This window comes from Varroa jacobsoni, unplaced genomic scaffold, assembly GCF_002532875.2.
Source record: "Varroa jacobsoni isolate VJ856 unplaced genomic scaffold, vjacob_1.0 scaffold_401, whole genome shotgun sequence".
Classification (NCBI taxonomy): domain Eukaryota; kingdom Metazoa; phylum Arthropoda; class Arachnida; order Mesostigmata; family Varroidae; genus Varroa; species Varroa jacobsoni.
In genome coordinates, this window is record NW_019213303.1 from 287,629 (window position 1) to 306,843 (window position 19,215).

Consider the following 19,215-nt stretch of genomic DNA (forward strand, 5'->3'; position numbering starts at 1 on the left):
TTTTTTTATGTTTATATAAATATAGTTATAAGACAATTGCGGTCATAAAGTTCTTGAAAACAATGCGATACATGTCGCATCAGCGTCTAGCAGCACGCATCATGCTTGCCACAGGAAATGGCGTAAGCTTATGTCTTTATTACGCTTTATTCCTACCTGTAGCCATAGCCATGTTTGTCATAGCCATAGGAATATTAATTGCCGCTTACATTAGTAAGACGCTCATCCGACTAGTCTACCCTGAATATGTATACATGTCTTGATAGCTGAACCTCTTAAAAATATTTAGTAAAGCTATGAAGTCTATACGACATTCGAAGTACAACCGACGACTTCACAGGCCAGCAAGAGCGTCGAAGCCTCAATTAAGCGATAAATTAAGCTTCCCATTGTCATGATTTCGAATAGAAATAGGGAAAATGTGCTGTACCTTATTTTATATCAGTGCCGAAAGTTGCCACATTGAAAAAGTGCTTTCTATACTGTCGATTACATAGAGGACAAGGGCATGCACGACGCTCTGCGCAGGGTTGCCATTTCGAAGATATTTAATAAAAAAAGCTCCCCGTCCTATTTATTTTCATCATGCATATTTGTTTCAAACGCTGACCGAATGGGTTTTCGTCTTATTACTGTCTCCTCATTCGAATTTTCATTAAAAGAAAAAAAAGTAAGACTGATGATCTTTACTCCTGAGCAATGGCTCGAGAGACATCGAATAGAGAAGAAAAAACATTCATTGTTAAACAAATTTACATACGTAATAAGAGCGTCCTTGTAATCTGCAACAGATCTTCCTTGTTGATGATGTCGACTGATTTAGTATCTATGCTTAGCTACAGATGTATAGGAACCCTTCACCCATGGGACCAGCCTATGAGGCAGTATATCAACCGGGTACTACAATTGCGCATGCGTAATCATGTTGTCTTGGTTTTTTCTTTGTATCGTTACCGTTTATTGCATCATGATAGTTGATGAAGAACTATGGATCATTGCTCTCTTTCTGCTATGCTTGACTGACATGTAGCGGGTCAAGTGAATTGTTCCTTCATAAGAGATTGACACCGATTAGGCGCTGGTTCGGCTGGTAACTGATAGAATGACGGTGACTATTGGCTTATATTACGGACGATACTTAACTTCGACAAATATCACAGTTTACACCACGCAACAGAGCGGCGAAAGCTATATATGTACAATGGAAGTTGAGCAAACCAGTGGCTCCTCTAAATCAAAACTATCCATGAACAAGCTATTAATGATCCTCGCTAAAGCAGTATGATCTATAATATACCTTAATCCAACGACCTAGTAATTCTTTAAACGCTATTTCGTAGATTCTTGTTTCTGGTAGTATTCGCCGTCCAACGACCCAGTATTGACCAAGCTAAAGGTGCTAAAAAGGCCAAGTAACTACGTCTCCTTTTTTTGCTCAACGTGGTAAACGTACCGGAGCAGCCGCTACATAAGAGCAAATAACAATCTTCGTCATTATAGGCCCTTAAGTTCAAAGAATAGAATCTTAAATTTACCGCGTACAACCTTATCGGGTGCAGACGGGTAACATATGGCAGCGTAAATGCGCTATGGAGGCGAATGGCAGATCTGCAATCAGCCGCTGCTTTACGTATGCGCTGTATCATGCAGTGCTGTACTATAATGATTGATACAGAACAAGCGAAAAAGATCAAATCTGAGCCTACAGGGAAAAATCTTTAGGGCCAGCATCGGCTGTTATTGCCACTGTTAGACACTTGGAAGCATAGCAGACGTATCGGACGGAAGATGTTTGATGCCATTGCCCGGAAGGTGCTGCCGAGACTCCGCATTTTTTTGTCAAACATCTATTTACTTCCCATGCCCCCTTCTCTCGCACTACAGCCCAGGTTTGCCCGTGAATCCTCAAGGCAAACCTTCGACTCGCCTAGATAAATCCTATCTGCGTATTAGACGTACGTAGCTAATCAGGCTAGAAGACAAGTTTCAAGATACTTCACTAATTTCAATAATACCATTATTACAAGTACTAATATAGATTGAAACGATACCATAGTAAACGAGACAGTTCTGCATAGACGAAAGAGTTACAGCCCGTTGCAGAGCGAGCCACTTTTAACCAATTTCAAACACAACCAAGAGCAAGCTTGATGTAACAACTATCCAGCCTCGAATTGACCATCGTTAACCGTGTCCGCTCCTTTACTATATTTGTTCATTCCGGTATCGTCTAAGTACTTGAAGATAAAAGTTAGCTGTTACAGGTGCGTGATACGGTGGCCGTGACTACACAACTGTCCCAATGCAATCCTTTTTACCAATTGTTTTTCTTGCAGCTACCTTTCACTATTTCTAATTAAATGGGCTTCGACCAGACCGCCTTCTACAATAGTAATAGTATAATTGAACTTCAAGGTTACTGTCGAAAATTCTAAAGAAGATTATACTCAGGTAACACCTTAACTACGACGGAAACAGTTCATGCGGAAACACGGAATGCACCTGCTCGCATAGTATCTATACGACCGTGTTTTTCTTCAAGTCGACCTTGCTAATACCAGTAGATAACAGTAATACCTCTAATATGTAGTAGTAAAGTAATAGTCTGTCTTATGTCGCAGATTCTATTTCCTTACCTACTTACTACGTAGTTCAGGTCAAGGGGAGGTCAGCACACGACGAAAGCTGGTGTCGTATATGAGTTGGTGGAGGAAGAGTTGATCTTTTTAGAGATAGTAGTATGAAAGATCCTCTTCGAGATAGCGCTTGTTCGAGATTTTTCCAAGATCGAAGCTAATTCTAGTCATTCTGATACGTCGCACTGTTTGCAACCGCTCATATACAACAATATAATGCTGCCTGACTTTCCCTTTTTGAGTCGACCAAGGTCCGCGCGTCTCCCATTGCTCCAATATGTATTTAGAAAAAGTATTTTCTTCAGGATAGACCCATTCGAATGTCTAAAAACTGTCACGTACAACGGGACCGAACCGTCTCAGCTTATAAAACTATGTTATAATCACCACTAGCCAAACTTTAAAACCTCTGTGTGCACATGCTATTTTTATGGATAGTCGTCTAGACTATATAGAATGGTTGGTTGTCTTCTAAAATTTATAACATCTTCTGCTTGTGCCGGCTGCTGCGTAATCAAGGTTCTTAGACGACCCACCAAAGCAGGGCTCTGTATGAACAATGGGGACACGACAAGAGAACAGAGCCAAGGAAGCCCCAGTAGGGCATTCGGCCTCTCTGTATTGTGAAACTCTAAACGGCTCGAGTCTTTCTTGCGATTACTATTTACAGACCCTGTTGTCTCACATAGGAGTCACGTGCTGTTTTGCGTCGCTTTCGCCTTATCTGTGCATGACACTTCGAAATACTCCTTGCTGGCAAGTCAGAGCAGCGACACCGTTAGGTTTCGACTCGATAGACTTGCTTTCTATGGCCTGAGTGAGAGGCATATGGCCAATTGATAGTAACCAGCAGCGGACATCGGATGTGGTATACAGTGAAAATAAGACGGCCCTCCGTTTCCATCCGACTGTTTCAGACAATTTGTCAAACCCTATGCTACGAATAACCATCTAACGTATACTACAAACGACAGTACGAGAACACGAAGCCACCGTGTGATGGCTTCGTTCGGCACATACGTATATAATCATTGCGTATCTATAATGTATATTGACTCCGCCGGAAATCAACTGCAACTGTATTCGAAGGTCGGAACTTAGCCGAAGTTGCTAGAAGCCGAAATCTATTTAGATGATTCTGTACATATGGCGATAGCAGTCATGAGAAGGTATCCCGTGTTAAATACTTTCTTAGAAAAGTATACGGGCTATCGGATATTTTGCGGGGCTTCTCGAAGAGATCCAGGCTTCGATAGTGGAAGTTGTACTGCATCTATAAATTTCAATTTGAATGATAACTATTTCAAGTGCCAGTTAGTTAAATGAACGATACTATCGTATGTGCACATATTTATCGTTGTTACAGTGTAATCATACATTAAAACTGACTGTTAAGTGCAGAACGTGTATGCATAACATCCGTAATTTGTCTGCCAGGGACAAAACTAGCATCGGCAATCTACCCTTATACGATTTTTATCACAAAACAGTATCCTAAAATACTGAGTGGCCTTGCGCCTTAAACAATTCTCGGCCGATAGCCCATTCATGTTTCTTGACTTAGGTCTAGGCATTTTCAAGAAGTCGATGTAGACAGAATTTTGCTAAGAATACATATATCCCTAGCACGTTATATCTGTTAATTCGTAAGAAAAGATTTTCAATTTCGTTGCTGTTTTTTTCTCAAATAATATAAGAAATATTAACATGTAACAGCTCAACATGTTCGTTGAATGCCCTCAAGATAAAACGCTAAGAAAAAATTTTTATCATAAACGATTTGGCAGGCAAGATTTGAATGCGTGCATACCTAAAAGTGATTAATGATAAGCTCTTTACAATCCAGTGGATCAGACTGTGGGCAGAAGCAGACGCCGGAGTAGAACGTTTTTTAGCATTTATGATCTGAATTTTTTTAATTAAAAAAAATTAAACTAATCTGCATATTATGGGCTATAACAGTACGCAGATCTTTCTGATATATTAACGTACAGTTTTGTATAGAGGCACTCGGCTTACATTATGAACGAGTAAGGCTTTTACGCGCAGTTCAAACTATCTGGAATAGACGTTCTTCTAAGAATGTCTTTTTGAGATAATTGGTATTGAAGCATCCTTTGATTAGTTTCAATTATATGGGAATTGCAAATGATGAACGTGCATCATTTTTAATAATTCAATTTTTTTAATTTTCTTTTCTATCAAAATCAACTTTTTAATTTTGGAATTTTATAATTCGAATTCTTAATTCAGCATATATAGTAAAAATATCAGAATCTTTTATGGTTCTAGAACTTTTTATGGTTTCAAGCGATGATAAATGTTTAAGCGTAAATATTTATTACGAGTACATAAAAGAATGAACAGACAACCGAAATTAGAAGTGTTTAGTTGCAATCTGTCGCTTGTTGCACTATGCATTTCAGCTCTTTCTCTTTAACGCCCCGATCTGATTTGAGCAACGTCGTTGAGGAAGCACGTGCTCCTACTTAGAGGGCGACACTATCCATGGGAGAGGGTAAAGCGTCTTTTAGGAAGGGAAGGACAAGTGTCAGGCACCCCGGGAAGCCAGATCATGCTGCAGCAGTCGGACATGCCCCCGAGTCTATGCACGAGAAGACAAGTGGTTCGAGTGAATCACAAAAAGTGGACATAGGCGCCCGGTCGTCACATCTTGGGTCTATTCAACGTAGCCTTAAAGTGTCCGTACAGAATCGGTTAATTCCTCCTTAACTACGTGTCTGCAGGATGGGAGCGACACTCAGGCGATTGTCGGCGGCTCGATTGCCACCACAACCACCGACCGTACGGGTATTAATAAGTTCCTGTTAGTAGGTACAATACACAAAAGCAGAAAGTGCCGACATAAAAGTGGTGTTGAGTTCGTATTGATGCTTCAGTCTATCTATCCAGCGTGTAAATGGATCATACGATTGTGTATTAATACAATACCCCAACTTAAAGCACAATTAATTATATGTGTGAACCCCTATCATCTGTCATGGTTTGGTGTGACAGGTTGTCGTGTGTGTACGTGTGCATCTTTCAATCCGAATTGATAAGTGCAGTATAACTGAAGTGTGCTATTCATGACCTTGTTATACTATAATCAGACAGGAGAGAAACATACTATGCTACGTGTAGTGATACTACTACTACTGCTGCTGCTGCTGCTGCTAAAGGAGTGTATTTAAACGGAAATATAGATAGAAAAAAAGTGCCAAAGACGAATTCGCAAAATTAGTCAATTTTTTCAGTTGACCTTGTAGTCGTCGTGACAAGTGAAACGGCCATAATGCAAGAAGTAAAGGCGATCTCGACGGATAAAGTGCGCGAACGTCTCTTTGAGATATCTGGACGGTAATCTTTTTTCTCTAACTCACGGTGGCTCTACCCGGTTAGACCAACGTCATTGTAAGGACCCCAGAGGATAACATCCGAAGGCTAAACAAGTTCGAATAAAAATGCTTGATCAGTTAAAAGTCCTGTTCGTGTTAACAGGTGCTAGTACCTATCTCGGTAAGTGATCTCGTTGTTACCTACCTAGAACACCATTGTGATCTACGAGACGACACCGTATGTAGTTAGCAGCTAGACATTTTTAAAATGATATCTACACGGGTATAACCGAATCTCTGTCGGTAATAATTGTCCAGAAGAAATAAATACAGGGAAAACGTACAATGAAACGTACGCATTTTAGGTGCGTACTATTCCTAGTTAAGGTTGAAGGATAACTTCATTGTATATTGGAGCTTGTGTGCTTTCTATGTGTACGCGCTAAAAACAATTCAGATCGTATTATTTGAAAAGGCCATTAGCAAGGGTTGTTTAGCAGTCCTTATTTTTTCCGGTACTCATATTTTGTTGTTCATGCGCCATTTTATGATCCTTTTTAGCTGCCCAATAAGCAATCATCCTTTGAAAAGCCTTCGAAAAGAGTAAACATCTATAAATCTATCCATGATAGGGCTTTTTAGGTTATATTCACTGGAGTGAGCAGATATCTATCTGTCTCTGTGTTATATTGAATTAGGCTTATTTGGATCGTGCTCTGTAGGCAGGCTTTAAGGAAATAAGGAAATTTATGGCTTATGCTTACGACAATAAGATACTGGCGGAAATCGACAATTTGCCCCCAAGTAGGGAATGCTGATAAATAATTACATTCAGTAGATAAATTCGACACTAAAGTTCCCCGCTAAATATCAGAGATGATTCGCTTGACAATAGAACTTCATTTGACACAACGACTATTGTACACCATGCCTATTATACTGATATCCTGTTTCCTTTAAGGAAGCGTAGATTTTGCGTTGAATCAGACTCTGAGTCCCGTTAGCCTTCATAGCTTACTAAGCGATCAGCTATCAATAAATAGATAATGCACATTAATCTATTCAATAGCCAGAAATAGTACCAAATACACTGTTCTTCGTATTAATATATATTTCTTGATTATTGGAAGCAAATTACATAGTTTACATTACAACAATTACGAAATACACACCTAGTCGACGTTCGAGCTCCGCACCATTCGATCTCACTGTCTCCCACGTACAATACATTGAGGGGCTTTTCTTAAAATTCTTCCAGCAAAACTATCTTCAACTAAGCGATAGCTTTCTTATCTCATGCTTCCACAGCGTGTTTGTCTCTCACATCGGTCGGCCTCCTATTCTAAAGATTCGTTCCGCAGATATCATCAATCTTTTTAGGTGACCTTGCCCGTAGCAAGGTACCCAATCGCTTCTGATCATCTTATGGCTAACGATTTAAAGACATCTAGGAGAAAGATATAGCCAGAGCAAAAGCGGTGTGTTTGTTATTTATCAATTATAGTACTTTATCGATCAAGCTAGTATTTGAAAGATCGTTTAGAGAAAGACCATAGGAAAATCATTTTGCAATTGATTGAAAAACGTGACTTAATAGACAAGGGGTCAATGATATAGAAAATGCACAAACTGAAGTATTTAGAGGATCTATTATCTGTGTGAAATATTCTCGTTGTTAAAACACTTATCACCGCCAGTGATGACACAGATCATTAAATATAAATGGCTGAAGGTGTGAAAATATGGCAAAGGTACACGGGAATATAAATGTAGAGGAATTATTGAGAAAATGCCACAGCTTGACGATATGTCACAATGCGTACAACAGATTTTATTTACGGTACCAGTATGAAGTATACTGGTTACGATTGCGGAGTGGATGCAAAACGGTTGCCCCATTTTTATGCGCTCCTTAGCTAAGCTAAACAGAAGTAAAATCAGCGATTCACGTCCGCTCTGACGGAGAATCATATGGCCATAGCTACAATATGTGAAATATTTTATGTATATTATCGACATGGTTCGCTGATTTCATTTATCATTTAAACTAGAAATAGCTACAGCAGTTCTTGTTCTTTAGCAAAGAGTTATATTTGTGGATCTAGATTTTCGATATTGTGCGCGTCTCCCGTGCGTATGGCTACAAAAACCCTTTCTAAGTAAACGTACATTGTCATGGGTGGTGATATATTGAGTATATTGGACCTCGAAAGTATACTGCTTCTGAAAAAGTGTGTATTTTTAAAGCACTCAGTAGTACTCTTGTCATTTTTACGCATCGTCAATCTGCAACAAATAGTTTGGAGCTCCATTTTGATCTCATGAGCAGACGACATCATAGCTTGCTTTGCGTAAACATTATAACAATCGTATAAACATTTCGTCTCTTCTTATTACATACTACACTTTTCACTACACTAACATTCTGCTAGCCTGAGTACATGAATATTGTTTACCTATGTATTTAATGCTTAGAAACTTAATACGGCAAATAGAGCAACACGGTACCCAGGTACTCTACGTAATCTCGTAGGGCTCTAACGAAAAACCGATCTCGTTCGTGATGACAAATAACTAAAAAGCATTCATATATCATTCGATATACCCACACATGTTTCGGAAGCTTTTAAGTGGCGTACAGCCACTCCACATTACGCGACGGGACGATTTCCATAAGAGTTTTGATACGAGAATATCTCCTAATAAGAAGACATTAGAATTCTTTAGTGGGAGCTTGTGTAGTCGCGTCGCTGAAAGCACATGATCCTTTCTTCCCATGTGAATAAATCGCGTATACATATACTAATTATAAGTAATTTAGGAAGTGTGTGGTAAAATATTTGATAAATATGCGTCCATTTAATTTATGTCTCTGCTATGTTTTCTTCTGCTAGAAATTTCATTGAGTCCTGTAGGAGGTGAAACCCCATAACGAAGCTAATATTGAGGTACACTCATCACATCGCATAAGCTAGCATTTAAATTTCAATCATTTACTAGTTTTACGAAACATAGCGTGGTCTAGATGTAACGTAATAGCAATCAACGTACATCGATTATTTATACCTGATCAATACTGGAGCTTTCGTCGTACATATCAATCATGGAGCATTAGGGGTAGCTGAAGTCGTTGAGACATATAGCATAGCTGTTGAATCATTACATATAATTATACAGTCCTATATTGCTGAGCATTATCGCATCGAATAGTAGACTCGCACATATACTGATATGGCCCCAGGTTGTGATTTACCTAGCATTATCGAGATCCAACAATCTTCTCAGCAACGTAAACCAATTCATTCGCTTGGACAACTGCAAATACCACTGTATAAACACAGATCCTGTAAATGGAGCTGCCGTTATAATTGATTGATTGATTGATTGATGATATCGCTGTTCTTGTCTATTGCGATATGGTATTAACAGCACTAAGATCAGCTGCCGTAAGGACCATTAGCAGTTGTCTTATGTCGGACGTGACCAGGCCGAACATATAAACTCAGCTAGCTGAATCACAACAGCGTGTCAGGCGGCGAAAAACGTTACGTACGGGATCTGATTGATGAAAGTCGTAGATTTAGACGTGTGCCGCATACCTTATACACGTGTACTATAGCAAACGGTGCAGTACTTTATACCGTGCGGGTCTTCGTCTACAATTGGACGTAGACAGCGCTCTTGCTAAATTATAGAGTCAAAAACTTTTGTGTCCTGCGGCATTGTTTCGCATCACTGAGCTGGCCGTCATACTTCTGCTGTTGGTGCCCTCGTCGTCGGTGTTTCAGGCCAGAAATCGGCTCCCAACATCTATGGGTAGCAAAAAAGGCACTCAGAGAAATTCCTCAGGACAGCGGAAGCGTGTCAAGGAGAAAAAATTAAAAGGGGTTTGTAATAATCATGATCCATCTGGTGGCGTTCTACCTCTCTGAATAAGAAAGACCTTTGCTAAATTTGAACAACGCTTCCGTCATGAGCCTTTACAAAACCCCGCGCATCGATTAGGCCAAACACTAAGCCTAATGACACTGATGATGGCCTAACACTAAATGACATGTCCATCAAGGCAACCCAACTGCAATCCTGAACGGACATGCAAAGTCTGCACGTCAAAAACAGCTGGAGTAACTTGACGTATTCTGGCTATTCTTTGTATATTTGAATATAATACGCTGTTCCTACAGATCTACCGGTTTTGGTTGCCAGAAGCAGTGATAACAACGATTTCGACCAACTATTACTAATTACTGGTCCGATATATAGGGCATTTTCTGACACTATATTTTTTTGTTAAAGTAAATATTACCCGTGGAAATCCTGGCGCCGTCGATCTGGCACTGAATTTGTTGGTACGGACACAGCTATGGTAATTTCTCTAAGCATCTTTGTATTCGAATTGTCTCAAGGTGCTCGTGATGATGCCTCGTCAATGGCGACTTTTCGCTAGCAAGAGTGCCGCTTGATAAGACAGTTCCAAGCTTATAATAAGATAGTTTATTAATAACATGGCCAGAATAAATATTTATATATTTCGTAATTGCGAATAATATCTCTGATTATACTGATAGCGTACACAGTAATTTCGATTAGTATCTATAAATTAATTTGATATCTTGTAACACGTACAGGATCTGATGTAGTTCTGAAGACGAGAAAGAAATTTGTGGATTTCGTTAATTCGAACAATGACGCTATTTCACACAGTTTTCATTTCTACTTGCAGTTTCAGACACTTTAAAATTGTTCGTATCGGTCTTCGTAATGTGCTATAAAAAGCATCCTCGTGTTGTATTGAGTCTAATGAAGTGTTTTCGGTCCGTGCTGCATGACTTCATTGGGTACGGGTTTGACGCTTTGTTAAAGCGTTTTTACTTCAGGGAACGTAAACACGTTAAAGATGAGAACGTTTAAGTGGAATTCTAATAAGGGTGTCTCTTTTAAGAAGTAACTAGTATATAGAGAAGTTCTCGCAAATAACTTGCTAGCTTCTTGATCTGGGGCAAATGACCCGTTCCTCTTTATAAACATTTGCATAGCGACGTATTTTTGTACAGGTACCGATCCGTTTTGATATACCTTGCATACAGTACGGCATCAGTCGATTTCTGTGGATAGTAGATGTCTCAGTTATCTTAAAGGCTATTTCGTACGCGCCAACAAACTATTGCGCGTCTGCGTATTTTCCAACTCGAAATATAGTAGGCAATAAAAATGACGGAGTCATACACCTGAATTCTTTTCTTGGTCGTTTCGTTTTACTCCGAGCATCAAGACAGAATACCTTAATAATACATCGTGGCGTATAGGTACAGATGAGGTGTGGCGGAACTATCTAAGAAGCTGAGATCATACGAGTGTGGTGTGTCGCGCTGAAGTGATGTTTAGCAATGAACTATGGTGACTGCCAGCCCGTAACAGCAGAGATTCTGTCATATTAACTTCCAGCAAACATGACACGGTACAGGATGACAACAAGATCTAGTTAGTCCGAGCTCATTCTTCCAACGAAAATCGTGCCTTCGCCATCTTGGCGGCTCCCTTGGTTGACCAGTTTGAACTTGCCCCTTGCTTAGCTCGGCGGACGGCCTGTGACGCCATTTGACAGATGTCCTTCATATTCTCATCAAGGAAAAGCAAACCTAACAAATAGACAAGTTGAATCTACTGAACGATGCTGAGCACAGCTGTACCGTTGATCATTATAATAGCCCCGTTGGCTGTCGTCGTCGTCAGAAATACTGAAAACAGCGACGATGACAACTGACTACTGATGATTCCCAAAGGCTTCAATGAAGTACGCACAAGAAGAAAGTCACCGATGAGTAAATACGGTGTAACGTGCTGGTAAAACTGTACGTTCCTCTTTGTCGTTCAGAGTGTATTGAGGAAGCTTTTTTTTTTTCTGCTTAGTAATGACATCAGCTGGACGGGTCATCAATACGGTTCACGTTGACGCGACTTCCAGTCGATGTTGTACCGTGCGCAATACTTTCAACTGGTTTTGTTACATAAGGCAATAGTGATTCTCACCCACCGGTCTCTTCTAGCGGTAACTAGATCAAACCCCTGAGTGGCCAGTAGCAGACAAGAGGCTCTACGTAAGTGGTTTGGAATTCATCACATCGGAGATTACGAGACAACAGTAAAACAAGAATATTTTTTCGAATGCAGGCGTCATTGGTCCCGTGCATTAAATGAAAAACAAACTAACACTTAAAAAGATGTGATTCAAAACGACCTAGGCATTTCCTCTTCTTAGGGGCAGCATTTAGCGAATGTGTGCAAATTGATCAACATTACTCGTACTAATTAGCATCGTAGCGTCAGGATTCGAGTTGCCTTTCGTTCCTACAGGCTTGTAAAGATGTTCGATGCGTATGGTCCTCAGTAAGCGGTGTTTTTATGTTGCTTGGCCATTTTCCTTATTTTTGGTTACTGGCTGCAGTATCATTCGACCAGGGCAACCGACCATCTTGCTTCCAACCCGGAGAGTTTGGTTAGCTACTATATTTTCTATCGACTTTTTATTTTTATATCTTGATATGGCTTTTATATAATTGAATTGATGCAATACTTAACTGCTATTGACATTCTGGCACGGAAGACATTAAGCAGAAGGTTGTATACGACACGCTTAGGGTATTTGGATGGGTAATGTATAGTACTGCCTCGTTCGACAAAAGACTGTTTGGATGTCTTAGAAAAGGCAAACTTAATTTCTAGCGAACGTCCGCCGGAAGAATTATATAGCGTAGAAGGGCACGCAATGAAGCAGTATATAGATGTCGTGAACAAATCGTTTAGTATAAAAGGAATAAAAATTGGAATGAACATAGAAGCTTCGAAAGGCTAGTAGAACAACGAGTGAGCGCGTAACGTACATGGCGTTCTAAAGAACCCGTCAAACCGCTGAACCATAGGAAGTGTCGTGCTTCATTCATACATAAAAGGCACTGGTTATGATTTTTTGTCTTTTAGCTAAATTAGAGATTGATCTAGAAAACTTTCCAGTCAGAGGATGGGATACCAATCCGACCAGTTGATAAAGTAAAGGCTCACAAAAAGCTTATAGGTTAAATCTGGAATAAATTTACTGCCGTCTAGATTTTTTACGGCTAGCTGTTAAGGACGAGTTTCTAAGAACAGAAAGCACAATGCATCGAAATCAGCAGGACTGCCGTTTAGACTAACATTTCGCCGATCGGCTCCTTAAAGCAAAAAAATAAAATTGTTAGCTTCTGCTATTGGTAGTTGATTGTTCTTTTTCTTGCTGCAGACACGGCTTATTCCGCCCGCATCTCCTCGAAATATCCTTAGGTAACAAACAGGCGTCAGCAGGACCTTGGAACAAATGAAGGCGTACGATACAATATAAAAGCGTCAGTGTAAAATAATTCGATACACAACACTATCTGTGTTTCAGTGCCAAAAAAAAACTATTTAGATTTTGTGATCACTCTAACTAGTGTAATATTTTCACAAACATTATTAAGATTCGTGAGAAAATAATAAATTTATTTTATTTTAGTTATTTTCATGACCGCGTTTTTTGCAAATCTTATGCCTAGAAGGTTTTTAGGCGGAAAATAGAACATGAATAGGCCACCTCAGCGCAGCCGCATTTGCTTTCCTTTACTGTCCCGTGTGCAGTGGGCATATTGTACTGCGTAATCTTAAAGTATTGTTGTTTTCTTTATTCCATATAACGGCGATCGGCTTCTGTAGCTCGACGGATGAAGTATTCATCTCCGAAATCACAAATTCGAGAGCTTATTTTCAGCTATCTAACTAACACACAATCAAGCGATCTTATTTAATTTAATATTTTCTAAAATTTATTTCGATTTTTGGCAGCGTCTAATAGCAGAAACACGCCTTATTCTGAGAAGGATAAAGACAAACTATTCCTTATGAAATCTGTCTAAACAGCTTGGAACAACGTTAGTGTGCAGTCGTTGAAGATGAAAAACGGTCATTTGCTATAATATAATATCCCGAGCCTCAAACAGTTTCGTCATTGTAGCATTTTTTCTCCTCTGATGTATGTGGCGCGGTCTTCCCGAACCGGCAAGGAACCCTGCTGCGGTTAAATATAAATAAAGAGCGTCTGCCACGATTTGGGTACATAGGTACCATATCAGAAAGGACATGTCACGACAGTAAATAGCCTTGCTGTGAAACAAGTGTTCGATTTTTCTATTCACAGAGTGTTTTTGTCTAACGTAGTTTGACAATGGCGCACCTGATTTACTGAGGGCCAATAAACCATGTATAACGGGGAAAAATATAAGCGCGAATTATTTGGTAAATATATTGTCACATGCATCAATCAACTCATGATGACTTGATTTATCTGTTTTGTTTATGTCAACTGAATTGCCCCACCTAGACACCGCACCGACCTAGCCGACCGGATTAGAACAGAGGGCTAAATGATAATGTGGGGCATTCGATTTATTGCAATGGAGCTTGCTGACTGTACGTTAATTGCGAAAGCTAGTTAGCATGGATGAAATCTTAAAGGAAAAAACGGGCGCAAATAAAAACGCGCCAGTGTTTGAGAAGGGCAAGGACTTTTGGACCTTTGCCAAAGAACAGATTAGATTGCTATGGTGATTCGATGTTCGTCCATCGGTGCTGAGGCCATTCTTTCAGCGGCTGCTTGGAAAACAAAGTTATTATGCAAGGAACTCCCTCCCGTCAGGTAATATACGACATATATATGTGCTGTGCCATTTTTTAAGCTAGCTTAAATGTTGGATCATCTCGGCAGTTTTATATCGATCATCAAGATAGACAAATGCTACTCCATCTGTACATCATTCAAATAATTAACGGATAATAGATTGCCTATTAGATTGAATAAGATTTTTATTTATAGCCGATTGCTTTGGCATTTCCAAGCTGGATATGCACATCGTTCAAGTGGAGCCATACTCATCCACAGATTCAACACCTTTCAATATATTGGACGTTTACACATCAAAAGCTTGCGTACTTCAACATTAACATAAGGCATTATTAATTAGCGTTGTACGCCTGGTCTATGGATGTCCACTAATCACAGCAGTAACGCTGGCGTTTTTCTATACTTGTATTAGTGGTATCATCCATTTCATGATGTCATCCTTGCTAAAAGAAAAAACTCTCACAGTCCGACAGACAGTGTTGTAACTAATATCCCAGTTTTACAATTTAGGACAATTTTGGCAAAGCTTACTATCCAATTTCCGTTACGCTTAACGCATATTCGCTAGGGACCCCTAGCCTCCTTCACTTAACTCAGAGTGAACTGTCTCTGAAGGAGGCGTTGAATTGCTGCTGCGTAAATATATGTTGACTAAAAATATATGTGACAGGCCAAAAACGGCCCTCGGAAAGCCGCTATCTATTTCATATGTTCTCGATGTTAGAACTAGGAGGCCTTGCCGTACCATCGTTGTAGTCATATCTAGATGTTAACTACTAAGGCCAAAGAACGGTGGTCGAAAGATGACGCGGATATGTTTGCTCTTTACAGCCTGATTTATAATGCCCAGTATGGCCTGCCGTACACATCTGCGGCGTCAGAGCAAGCCTTTTTGTGCATTAGCTGTTGCCGTATTCATCCCTGCTCCCCTATGCGGGACAGATATTGAGCATCTTTGATTGTTCAGCGCAGTGCCAGAGATAGCATGAGTGTTTACGCGTGTCTATGTACATACGTATATGTGCAAATACAGGGATCTTGCTTCTCTTTCTATTGCCTCCACTGGTATTACACTTGAGATGTAGTTTTCCGGACAAAGACGCCGATACGCTATAAGTTCTAAAAGGCATATAATGCAATGGGCTTTTGCTGCGGATGCAAGTTCCACCAATAGTCTAACGTAAAACGTCATTTTAATTCGAATCGATTGCCGCGACTTGATCAAGCTTAGGCCACCACAGATATAAAATCTGATCGTTGAAAATAAACAGGCTGTAACTACGGCTTTCATATCATGGCCATTAGGAATACATTTTTTGGTGGAATTACCTCACGTGTGAGGTTTATATAGACCTAAGTGCGGCACACGGCCATGAGCAAGAAGACGTGGCCTGAGATAGGAAAAAAAAACTGTATCGAGGAATTCAGAGTCGCCGCTAATATCCTCTTATTTCAACTATATGGTCCTAAATAATTAAACAAAAGGAAACATATTCTTCCAGATACATGACCTTGAAATGTATTATTAGCATGTTAGGTTTGTAGTACTGAGAGACTGTTATTATTTTATCAAATATATTTGTTGAGTGTTGGTTATTTTTAATTAAACCTGCATGTACCTCCTATGTAGACAGGTTCTTGGAATTACTGTTCGATATTGCTTTGGAGATTGACAAAGGGGACTTTGCTGAACGTATTCGGCATTTTCTCCAGATACCATTGCAACCATTAACCCGTAGCATTCCCTTATTGCCCTTGTTTTTATCTGTTAACATTAAGATTCGATCCAAATGCACCGCCTTCAGTGCCTACGTTGCACCTTCTGAAAAGCATCTTTGGCTCTCAAGTCGTACATAGAAGCTTGTGATGACAAAACTGACTACAGAACACATCGATGTTCTTTCCAGCGATATAGTATCACTAGTAATACTTTTAATCTGTTATTATTAGTCCTATTGTTGATATTGACGATCTTCTTTCCACGCTACTTCGTGTCGTCTGTTTACTTTCACAAGACTTTAATCGTTCTGTCCCTGTGTTTGACTCGGATCATAATATTTTAGTATCTAAGAACGGCATGCGACCGCTGACCGATGCAAATGATACCGAGCCGCCCTCTCACACAAACGGACTTGGCGGAATGAACGGCGTCGGCGGCGGCGCTTACTTCGCCAACGGAACAGCTCTTCACTACGACTTCGATGACACCAGCAACCCGTTCGACGATGCGTTCCGACACGACTCCGATCCGAATTGTCAGTATCATCAGTTTTTATATGTCTATGATAATGATGTAGCCCAGCCTAGATAGAGACATACAGTATTATAATAGACAATATAGTATTCAACGACAATCCTTACCTTAGCTTAAAATCAAGTCAGGCTGAATTATGGCGTATGAAGTGGAGCCGCAGTAAGATGGCACTTCGTCCCCCTTTACAGGTACAAATCACTGTAATGACAAAAGAGACTGTGTACAAGATTTACTATGCAATAATACGTATTGCTTGTCGTGTGTGTATTGAGTGGTAATACTTGTTACGCTCATCTCACTTGATAAATCTCATTTTCTAATCAATTATATTGGATAGAGAAATACACCTTCTTTCCAATTTCTCCGACTAAGTGCAAGATATCTATCCTTTTATTCATCAACAATATGACTTTCCCATATCCCTCTATAAAAGCTATCTATAAAAAAAAAAAAAAAAAAAAAAAACCTCTATAGAAAGAAAGTTCCGAAGCTATTACATTTAATGCCGTTGCAGTTCAAAACTACCACGTACGATAGCTATTATAAAGACCCCTTCATCCACCTCATACACGTCCAAACGATTTTGCCCCGTCTGCCGATATTTTTTCGTGTGACGGAAGTAGCATTTAGAATGCGTATGGTATCCTTTCATTGAAGTGATTATGAGTTAGAGCGCCGGCATGCAGTAGGTGTTGCTTCCGGCCGGTTGATAGGCCATTGACGAGGGCTATGGATGGGTGGGGAAGTTGAAGAGAGATGTCGGGATCTACAACTGTGTCTTACCATACACTTAGATATATAACGGATCTGTTCTTTTGCAATCGTTTTTTGGTATCAAGCTGGTTTTCTTTTTTCAACGATTTCTTCTCCGATCTATATACAGCTCCGCCCCCTGCTTTAATTCGTGGTATATCAGACAATTACATATTGCTCAGGCGGACTGTCGTCTCTTCTACGCAGCTATTTCTACTGGAGACGGTCAAATTCCAGTCATTGCAGCAGTGTTTTATTAGCCTGCTGGGTCCCGCCTCATTTTTGCCAATGTCCCTGATATTATTTTTGAGTTCTTGCCAGGACGCGAAGCCAAACGAGACGCTTCGGAGCTTGCGCTGTACCTATCGTTTACTGATGCGAGAAGTCACCACCCTTCCCGCTCCCACGCAATCAACCGTACTGGCTCGATCAAACAATAGTTTGCTTTTGGCTCCAGCACAGTCGCCGCTCTGTTGGACCAATGAGCCCTGGATGTCTTCCGCCCTAACTGGCGGCCTTCACCAGTCACACAAATCGAGGTACACTCGTCTACTTACCAAAACCTATTGCATTTAATCATCTCATTTGCAGATTCTCGTCAAAACCACTCATCGTTCCAGTCTAGCGAATCATCCGGGGTAAGTGGTGTTTCTACTCTCCTTTTTGTACCACTGATTTTACTCTATGTTTATCGGAGCGGATTTTTTGTTTGGCTTCGATCTATGAAGATTTCGAGCTACCGGTTCGCTTGCCTACTTCGGCTGTTCACCGTTTCGCAACGTTCCATGTTGTCCATTCAGTCTTTCTGCCAAATAACAATATTTTTTCTATTATACTACGGCGCGATAGGACTTGACGTGTCTGCTGCTCCCGCCGCCATTGCAGTCAGGAGCGAATTCAGAAAAAAGCATACAAGACGTAAACCGTCGGTCCTGTATCAGCCTGACCGCAAGTGTTGAGTTCGGTCGTTTTATTTTTATAAACATATTCATAGCAGAAATCGAATAGGAAGCGCGCGCGTATCGTTTTTGGTTTATTTAATTTTTCTTTACGTGTATTGTCTTCCTGTACACGCATATAAATTTTTATGTATAGAACAAATGGAAAAAGGCGTGGCAACGTTTTTCGAAAATAACGACGAAACAATTACGATTTACTCTTTGCTCTAACTTGTGCAGATTGGCGTTTCGGGTCGCTGGAAACTTCCGGTTATGACTTTTTGAATTATGCCGTTTCTTTTGATTACCTGCCGCCTTTTGGTCAAGCTTACCAGCACGAAGGCCGGCTGACCGGAGACAGCTTACAGGAACAAGGAGATAGCACAACAAACAAAAAATAAATAGGTTCTGATATCATATAAAAGACAGCAGTCTCAAACACACAAATTTGGGAAATTCAAGGGCGTAGCGAAACCGTGTGGGCGCGCATATCTTACTCAATCTTTTTTGTGAAGATAAAAGAGGGAAAAGAATGTGTGCTAGAAACAAAAGCCCGTAAAGTGGAAGAAGTTATTTATCTCTGGCTATATATATATATATATATATA

The 19,215-nt window shown here is 40.1% G+C and overlaps 1 protein-coding gene across 1 annotated transcript in view; it reads left to right on the forward strand.

Moving 5' to 3' along the window:
• Positions 1 to 4,911: 4,911 nt before the first annotated feature.
• The window catches only part of LOC111260111 (putative neural-cadherin 2), a 37,246-nt gene continuing 22,942 nt past the window's right edge, over positions 4,912 to 19,215 (forward strand). Inside the window, exons 1-3 of the mRNA XM_022832611.2 lie at positions 4,912 to 6,155; positions 16,727 to 16,918; positions 18,262 to 18,308. Of these exons, the coding sequence (XP_022688346.1) occupies positions 6,101 to 6,155; positions 16,727 to 16,918; positions 18,262 to 18,308 (294 nt within the window). The 5' untranslated portion in view covers positions 4,912 to 6,100. The remainder of the gene's footprint in view (positions 6,156 to 16,726; positions 16,919 to 18,261; positions 18,309 to 19,215) is intronic.